This window comes from Neolamprologus multifasciatus, chromosome 5 (genome assembly GCF_963576455.1).
Source record: "Neolamprologus multifasciatus chromosome 5, fNeoMul1.2, whole genome shotgun sequence".
NCBI classification, from domain to species: Eukaryota; Metazoa; Chordata; class Actinopteri; order Cichliformes; family Cichlidae; genus Neolamprologus; species Neolamprologus multifasciatus.
Window position 1 is genome coordinate 23,371,451 of NC_140443.1, and position 9,586 is coordinate 23,381,036.

The 9,586-nt window shown below is 40.2% G+C and overlaps 1 protein-coding gene across 1 annotated transcript; it reads left to right on the forward strand.

The window, feature by feature from the left end:
* Positions 1 to 2,928: 2,928 nt before the first annotated feature.
* On the forward strand, positions 2,929 to 8,906 carry LOC146518712 (putative nuclear hormone receptor HR38). Its single transcript, XM_085158841.1, has 7 exons — positions 2,929 to 3,108; positions 4,496 to 5,337; positions 5,980 to 6,109; positions 6,351 to 6,514; positions 6,652 to 6,854; positions 6,968 to 7,146; positions 7,241 to 8,906. Exons 2-7 carry the CDS (start codon positions 4,498 to 4,500, stop codon positions 7,501 to 7,503), a joined length of 1,779 nt encoding a protein of 592 aa, XP_085014967.1. The 5' UTR covers positions 2,929 to 3,108; positions 4,496 to 4,497; the 3' UTR covers positions 7,504 to 8,906.
* The last annotated feature ends 680 nt before the right edge of the window (positions 8,907 to 9,586 follow it).

The window sequence follows — 9,586 nt, forward strand, 5'->3', positions numbered from 1 at the left end:
TTTTTTCGGCAATGTGTTTTCAACTTTCAGTAGTCTTGTGTTGGATATTGAGTGTACTTGTTTACACTTGCAATATGCTTGTACTGGGTTGCAAACACTTTTTCTTTCAAAAATGCCTCAATTCTTCTTGGAACTGATTCAACAAGTTGCTGGAAACATTTCTCAGAGAATTCGGTCCACGCTGACATGATAGCATCACAGTTGCTGCAGATTTATCAGCTGCACATCCATGACATGAGTCTCCTGTTACATCATGTCTCAAAGGTGCTCTACTGAATTTAAATCTGGTGACAGAGACCACATAAGTGAACTCATTGTCATGTTTGGGAAACCGGTTTATGATGATTTGAACGTTGTGACGAGGGATGTTCACTGTGAAAGATGAATACATTGTGGTTGTAAATGGATCAGCAACTATACTCAGGTAGGCTGTGGTGTTTAAACGATGTTCAGTTGGTACTAAGAGGTCCAACGTGTTCCAAGCCACTGGCCATTCTCCTTTGACCTCCGACATTAACAAGGCTTTTTAACCCAGAGGACTGCTGCTCACTGGATACTCATTTTATTCACCAGATGATTGTGTGGGAAAATTCCAGTAAGCAGCAGTTTCTGAAATATTCAGACTGGCACCAACAATATTAAACGTTGCTCAGTTCTCAGTATGAACTTGAGCAGGTTGTCTTGATCAGGTCTAAATGCACGGAGCTGCTGTCATCTGATTGTCTGATGAGACATTTGTGTGTGGTTGTTTAAGTCTATTCAACAAATACTTTTTGTTTTCTGTCCTTCGGATGTGTGTCTACACTATAATGTTTACTCACGAAGGTCTTGCAATAATTTTCTGAAGATACAAAAGAAAAATCTCTTTATTCTTATTGTAAATGGGAGGTTAATCGAGATATGGAATCTGCTACCTGTTATTGTTATATTAATTCACACATTTATTTACCTAATAGGGATGACTATGGAGCATTTCCCTTGTACTAAAACAGGTCAGCCTAGAGTGGGGCAGATTTTGCGTTGGCGTGGGAGGAAGAGCATGAGGACTAATCCCAAGGTAGGCTACGTAGGTTTGGTGGAGAAAAAAAGGGCAACAGCGGAAGTTTGGTGTGACCTGTTTGGCATGTTTGGGCAGAAAGCGTCAGGCGCTACCAGAGATGAAGATAGCGGGTATGAAAGATTAAATAATTTTTTTTTTTTTTTTTGCCATTAAGCCATTTTAAAAACACGATCGCAATCCCAAATGATAAGAGCAGTAATCTTATATTTAGATATGAAATCGTCTTTGACTTTATTTGAATACACAGAGATGATTTAACGCTGCTGGCTCATAAAAAGTCTCGCGTTAACAGTTCAACAAAAATTCATCGAAAGCACAACAGCAGTCACTATTTATCGTATTTATTTTCACAAAATCTGGCAAACGAGAAAAAAAACCTAAAGTTAATTTTTAATGAAACCTATTAAGCATGCTACGTAAAGCATTCAGAAAACTAACACTGGATGTGATACTCTCCCTTTTTATCTGCGTGTGTGTTTTCCACCGTGAAAGATAAAACACAAAGCCCCGTAATTATCTCTGGTAACTGCAGGCAGCATCTGCAGCTGCGTCAGCGTCAGGTCTCCGGTCTCAGTTGCTTGAACAAGCCCCCCCACTTTCTTTACGCAAGCTGGATCATGCCCAAGTATCCCCAGAGAGGGTTCAAGTGTTCAAGAGCGTGCTGGTTTGCAGTGTGCGGGTATTAAGTGATGTTTAAACTAATGCTGACAAATTTACAAAGTAAATGTAAGTTTAAATTGTTTGATAATAGTTTATACAGGACTCGGGGTATTTATATTCTTGAAACAGAAGTGCTTAATAAGCACAGACAAAGAGATTTAAAGGTCATTTTTGATCTCAGAATCACATCAATTACAAAAAAATCTAAACAAATTTCTGTTTGAATATTACATATCTGTAGAGTTAACTGACAGCTCCAAAGAAGTTTACTGGGTTAACAGTCAATATGCTTCAGAAGTCACTGACATATTTGGAAATGTGTTTCATAGTCCCGGTCGGGTTTGGACATGGAGTTTTGAGTCTTTTGACTGAAGTCTTGCTATTTGATGTTCTGTTTGGTTCCTAATACTTTTTACTTCCTTCTTTATATTTTGAGCCTTTAGCACTTTGTATTCCCATTTGTATTCCAGTTATTTATTTTAGTACGTTTGCTTGTATTATTTTTCCTAGCTTGCCCCCCAATGTTCTTGTAAGCCACATTTTAATATGTTAGAGTCATTGTCTCATGTTTTTTATATTTACTTTTCCTTTATAGCCTCATCCCTGATAGCCTCACCTATCCTTCTTCACCCAGCTGCCACTCAGTCTTATTAATAATAATGATTAATTTTGCATTTGTAATTAAAAATTGTAATGGGCCACGCTCTTGAATAATTTCAGCAATTAAAAAATGCGAGTAAAAGTATGAAGTAAATATAAAAACATAACAAGTAAAAAGTATATTTCCAGTTAACACGTTTAAAAGTGTTTGTGATGCTTTCCCCCCCAAAGCGTTTAGTTGCGAAACAGTAGAGACTTTCTATTTTCTGAAAAATTGAAAAGAAAATATGCAGGTGTTTCCCGGTCTGATACCTGTTAACTTGTATAATATCTACATTTCCAGCCAAAAAACGTCTGCGCCTCTAAATTGCGGTTATTTTTAGCATTTTTCATCCAGTAATAGCCCCACGTGAACGCCGCTTTCGTTGCGGTGTATTTTTAGCAGGTACGCTCCCTCGGATCTTGCGTCAATGGAATCCCGTGCGTGCGTCACACGGAAGAACGTCTGCGTCGAGCCCAGAGCTGATTGGCTGCCGACCCGGAACGTTCCACCGCCCCAAAACCATGTTTGGGCACAGGCACGCCTTTTTGTCGATGCAGCCCAAAATAAAACAAGAGTGTGGCGGAGTGGAGCCCGTCTGCCTCGGTCTGACCCGGAGTGTGTTGTGTGTGAATGTGTCTGAATGAGTGTGTGTGCTGACAGAAGCTAACCGAGGTGACATTTATCTTTTTCTCTCTCATTTGGAATAAATGAAAAACGTCAAATTCGGGATATTTGCATAAACCAGGTGAGTAAAAAGTGGACTTTTAGTGAGTTGTTATTGTTTTTTTTATTTATTACTGCTGCTGTTAGATGCGCATGTTTGCATCTTTACTTCTAAATAAGTATCTCTGTCATAGCTTAAGCTCATAAGGCAAAATGGTTATCAGTAGCTTGAGGTTTGCATCAGTTTACTTACTAATATAAAAACTAATTTTCTAATGGTGTCATATTTGCTCTAGTTCAACTACCTGCCGCAGGTCATGATTTTAAGTGTCCACTTGATTTGGCTAGACCCTCGCTGGTATAAAAGAAGGGATATGGGTATTATATTTAGCCATAATAAACTTAAACAGTGCAGACTGATATTCTTCAAATTCTTATAATATGATGAAGTGAATTATGGGAGTGTATTTTGATATTAACGTGGACATTTTACAGTATCTGCAAGTACTAATATGACTGCTGTGACTCTACTATTTCCATTTGTTCAAATTTTGTCCTCTGTTGTCAGTATGTGCTTGTGTTAATGGCTTTCATGCTCTATAACACTGTTGGGAAATGAGAAGATTCATAAAATTGTTTGCATTTACATGCTGAAAACTATTTGGGCCCTTCGGCAGTTTTGTTTCCACACAATTCAAATATAGCTGTGCAAATTTAAGTTCAACTTTCAAAGAACATGCTTCAGCTTCTGTATTGAGAAAAAAAAAAGCTATAAAATGAAGAAGTAAGGACACTTGTAGATACACGCCCATCCACCCATGCACATAAACAGGCTTGCCACTATTCCCATTTCAGCTGGCAGTCAGCCCACCCCGACATACAATCTGCAACACACCCCAGTACAGGCGTTGTGAAAGAGGGGTTGCCCTCTACTGAAGGAGGTTTTTAGAGCGTTAACAGCCAGTAACACAATATCTGACAATACCTGACTGCTCTTCTGGACCACCCTCTGCATTTTTTTCAAGGGGACGGATAGGCCCCTTGATGAAGTTAGAGGCATGTTGGGGAAATGAGATGGACATTTCAGGTGTTAATGTTGCCCTCTATTTAGATTGTTATAGAGGAAGCATTAAGAAATGCTGACCAACATGTTATATAGTTATATATCCAGTAGCAATATCTAGTTTCTAACACATGTTTAAAGAGTCAGCTCATTATTGGGGCCATTTGTCTCGAGTGATTTAACTCACTTGGTTTTATTTTGAAAAATGATCACAAAGTCATATTTACTGCACCAATTTGAGATGGGAATATCTGACTTAGACTGTGTTGCTTTAAATCTACCTCACAAAGATGCAGTGTTCAGATAGAGAATTTAATAAAGTCACGCTTGTTACCCAGAAATGAATCAGTATTTATCTTTAAGGATTTATTTTAGTTGTTTTAAATGTTGGTTTTCTCTTTCCTAGCAATGCCCTGTGTACAAACCCAGTATGCATCCCTGCCCCATGACAACTACTTCAGCTCTGAGTTCTTGAATCCTGACCTCAGTGCCACACTGGTGATGGACTTCAGTGGCCAAAAGGACCAGCTGTCCACATCTTCATTGCCCAGCATCAACACTTTGGTTGGAAATGGCTATGTCGGGGAGTTTGATGCATATTCCTGTAAGATTACCACCTCTCCTCCTGCCTCTACGGTTTCATTCAGCCACACAGGAGTAGCTGAAAGCACCAGCTCTCAGATGCACAGCCAGGCCTTCAAGCTGGATGATCTCCAGGTGTATGGCTGCTACCCAGGATCCTTTGCACTCAACTGCCTTGACGAAACGCTGTCGTCATGCAGCTCTGACTACTATGGCAGCCCAGTCTATGCCACTGCTTCTCCTCCAACACCAAGCTTTCAGACAGAGTCTGCACCTGTCTGGGATTCCCCTTTCAGCCCCTACCCCTCAGCCCCCCTGACCTCTGTGGCTGACAAGGCCGCCATAGCTCAGCAGCTTTCCTTTTTCACCTTCAGCTCTGCACCAGAACAACACTCCCCCATGGGGCAGCAGCACCAGGATGCTCAGCCGAGCCAGGAAGACCACTTCTTCCTGTCTCCTCAGCAGCATGTCTCCCCACTTCACTGCCCCCCAGTTTCTCTGGAGCATAGACTTCTAGAAAGCCCCAAGATAGCGGAGGGTGCCATGATGTCTCCTAAAACGCCAAACCCAGGATCCAGCGAGAGTCGCTGTGCAGTTTGTGGTGATAACGCTTCCTGCCAGCACTATGGAGTCCGCACCTGTGAGGGATGCAAAGGTTTTTTCAAGGTAAAAAAAAAGAAGAAGATATTTAGCAGCTTTAAGATTACAGATTTGTTTGACTGAGTACATGATGCTGCAATCATCAAGGAGAATAAACCTGCAGTCATAGCTGATATATCAGTGTGTGTGTCATGTATGCAACAAGTAACAAAAAAACTGCAGTAATTATGCATATGTGCACATATGTTTCATATATTTAAGATGATTTAGATTCACTGACAAAGCGAGCAAACCACATCCACCAGAGAGCAGTCATGTTATATTTTTTAAACTGTGCAATCACGGCGATAATTCTTCAAAAATATATTTATAAAGTGAGTTTGTGTGTGCTAACGTAAGAAACAAGTGCACAGCTTCAGTATTGGCAAATAATAAAATTATTACATTGTTTTAAAAATATTTTCAGCACTTATACTGAGCAGTAATGTACCAGTTATCACTGTATCTTTGTTTAAGAGAGGCCCACAGTTGATTGATCAGAAATCCATTAATCTGTTTTCTTAACCACTCATCCAAGTCAGGGTTGCTGGTGATCAGAAATTGATGCTATAAACAAAAATAAGACTTGTGCATTTCAGTCACTTGCAGTCATACATGTTCACCACATTATGATTCCATATTAATGTGTTTTCTTTGTGTGTTTGACAGCGAACTGTCCAGAAAAATGCAAAGTATGTGTGCCTTGCCAATAAAGACTGTCCAGTGGACAAGAGGAGGAGAAACCGATGCCAGTTCTGTCGTTTCCAGAAATGTCTTGCAGTGGGAATGGTCAAAGAAGGTAATGCAATGTGATACTCTTTCAAAGCTTACAGTGGCTAATGCATGACAGCCACAAATCGGGGTTAGTAATGACAGTTTTGCAGCAGCAAAGCCTGGAAGCTCAGAGACATATGTAACCAGAGCTTTACATTGACAATTAAAGAAAAAGGGAAACGTCAGCTGATACAGCTTTTGTTTTTCAAATGCCGAAAGAGCCATGTAGGAGTCATAAACATGTTCCTCGCCTTGTCCTCTTTTAGTTGTTCGTACGGACAGCCTTAAAGGTCGCAGAGGTCGCCTGCCCTCCAAACCCAAGATCCCAGTTGAGGCTTCATCCACGACCCCCAGTGTCAACATCATAGCTTCGCTTGTCAGGGCTCATCTAGACTCAAGCCCAACCATCGGAAAGCTTGACTATTCCAAGGTAACTCAAAACTTGTAGCTAACCCATGTCTTCTTCATTTGAATTTACACTGGTGACAATGTAGAGTCAAACCAACAGCACTAAATAGCCCTCTGAAATTCTCTTTAGCGAACTAACCCTTTCCCCCCCCTCCTCAGTACCAGGAGACAGCAGACAGCTCGAAAGAGAAGGAGGATGCTGGTGATATCCAGCAGTTCTATGATTTACTGACTGGTTCCTTGGATGTGATAAGGAAATGGGCTCAAGCCATCCCAGGATTCACGGACTTCTGCACAGAAGACCAGGAGCTGCTCCTCGAATCTGCTTTTGTTGAACTCTTTATCCTCCGCTTGGCTTACAGGTAAATGTTCTTTCTTCTGCAGTTAAAAAAAAATGTGTGGTTCACTAATATTTTGCTACATTCCTTCACGTTGGTCAATGCTCTCACTGACGTAATGGTTTAAAATAATTCAGGTCAGATCCAGAAAAGAATGAGCTGATCTTCTGCAATGGCGTGGTGCTCCACCGACTACAGTGCGCTCGCAGTTTCGGTGACTGGATCGACTCCATAATGGATTTCTCACACAGCCTTCGCCGCTTGAACTTAGACGTCTCCTTGTTTTCCTGCCTTGCAGCCCTCGTCATCATCACCGGTAAAGAAGCTTTGTCTGTTTTTAGAGAATTTCATCGCATTTCAAGGTTGTCGTTATATTTGGGGTTTCTCATGGAAACTTCTTTTGCCCTTAGATCGTCACGGCCTCAAAGAGCCCAAGCGGGTCGAGGACTTTCAAAGTCACCTCATTGCTTGTCTAAGGGAACACGTGAGTGGAAATGGATCAGAACTGAGCCGGACGCAACCCAACTATCAGTCTCGCCTTCTGGGCAAACTGCCTGAACTGAGGACTCTGTGCACACAAGGCCTGCAGCGCATCTTCTACCTGAAACTGGAGGACCTGGTGCCTCCTCCTCCGATAGTGGAGAAAATCTTTATGGATACGCTGCCGTTTTAAAATGAACAAAAGAGTTCAAAAGCACCAAACGTGAGGTTTTTCACTCCACTCTACTAAACCTCCTTCTAGCATACGGAGGTGTGCTAGCATAGTTAAAGAGACCATTATTTTTTTTATCTTTAAGTGCTATTAAATATAGTACCTGTGTGAATGCTGTAAAAGATTGATATTTCATGACACTGTTTATATATATTTCGTGTGCATTGGTAAAGGTGACTTTTTTGCAGTGCTATTTGTGAATGTTGTCCTGCTATGCAGCCTATAACACATGGATATCATGGTAGATGCCATGCAGTGTTAAATACTCAGAAACACACTAATTTTTTTAAAGCATGTTTTCAGAATTGCTTGATTCGCCCACTCAGAGGCCGAGATTGGAGATGACAGGCAGCTGTGAAAGAGTCCCTCTTTTCCACAATGAAATACTTACTTATATCTTTCTATGGAAACTATAGCCACAGTACTAAATATGCTCATGTGGAAGGTCTTGGACCAAAGTTTACCAAAGTTTTTATTTTGATACTACCAGTTAAAAACCTAATTGCCTTAAGCTAAAGAAAATAATCTGCCATATCACTTCGCCTGTCACTTTTCAGCACCTTTTAAAGGCTGATTCAGGCGGCTCTCCTGTTAAACTGCATACACCTGTGACGACAGGCTTCTCGGTCTTTATGTAAGAATGAAAATTGACTTGCTAAGTGAAAATACAAAGTGCCTTTTCATAAAACTTCACTCCATCAACCACACTAAGTGAACCTTTATTCCAAACATCACATATAGCAAGGCCCTTTTTATCACAGGCATGAGTCACTCTCAGAATTCAAGTGTTAGTGTTGCTAGTGTTAATGCAGTATGTCAAAGAGCGTCCAGTACTTCACACTGTTTAAACTGGAAGGTCATTAAGTTGTGACAGGCTGTTTAAGACATGTAAAATTAAATTGTTATGTTACAGAGGCACTGAACGTTAGAACCACGGTGGCGCCGTCCAGATTTAACTAGATTGTGTGATTTGTATAAATTAATGCCAGAAAATTCAAATTCGCAGGCAGACATATTTCTTGTCTTAGGCATCAGATACATTACATGTTGTGGACCTCAATTCTGTGACTGTAAATCTCTCCACCTGTCTTCCATATTTTTCAGAATTGTGCAGTTTTGTTTTGGTTGTTTTTTTATATACATGTTGGATTTATATTTTGATTTCAAAATGACCGAAAGAAAATTCTTAAGGAATCACAGTGAAACGTGATGATGTGAGCAGCTACGAGCACTTGAGTGTTCAAATGGTATGAAAAGTACTTCTTCTGTATGAGTTTGTGTGCGTGCAAAATAATGCCAGGCCTTTTGTAAAATGGTGCAAAAAAAAAAAAAAAATTAAAAGGCAGCGAATACTTGATATTGAATCTTTTGGAAATCACCTTGAATTGACTTTGTTTAAATGTTAGGAAATAGGTAACTGCACAGATTAGAGTTTCTACAATTTATCTAAAAAATGGTTGAAAGATGATAATTTAGCAGTTTTCACGTTCACCTAAAAAGCAATACATCTGCGGTTTATTCCACGAGAAGCAAATGGGATTGTGTTAAGATGAGCATGTCATGTTAAAATTTGCCACATCAAAAGTGTGGAGCTACTGTGCTGTGGTGACTTCTTGTGAATAAGGGAGCAGCCAAAAGTAACTTCTAAGCCTAAAGGCAGCCCATGAATAAACAGTTATACTTATTGAAAAGGCTTAAAAATGACCACAAAAATAATTAGGAAGGTAGTTTCTAACAGTTCTTGGCTATTGGTAAACGATGGGTTTGTTTGTGTTACATGGACTATCAGGATATTGACAGTCAATTATAATTAATTAATAATTGTGGTTTCCTTTCTTTATTCCTCATCATATGCTAAAGTAAGATGAACGAGTAAGAGCTCTATGCTGTGGTGCGTTACACATTTACTTAACAGCAAAAGGTCCCCGGTTTGATCCTGGCAGGAGACATGAATCTCTTAGGGGCTCCATCAGGAAGGTATCCGGTGTAAAAATCTGCCAAGTCAAATATGCAGAGCTACCTACACTGATGATCCCATGTGAAT

What these genes read in the sequence shown, in the direction of transcription:
- LOC146518712 (XM_085158841.1), top strand. Translation starts at nt 4,498, where the DNA reads ATGCCCTGTGTACAAACCCAGTATGCATCCCTGCCCCATGACAACTAC. An exon ending in AGTGGGAATGGTCAAAGAAG is followed by an intron (nt 6,110 to 6,350) that starts GTAATGCAATGT and finishes GTCCTCTTTTAG; the next exon opens with TTGTTCGTACGGACAGCCTT. An exon ending in GAAAGCTTGACTATTCCAAG is followed by an intron (nt 6,515 to 6,651) that starts GTAACTCAAAAC and finishes CCCCCTCCTCAG; the next exon opens with TACCAGGAGACAGCAGACAG.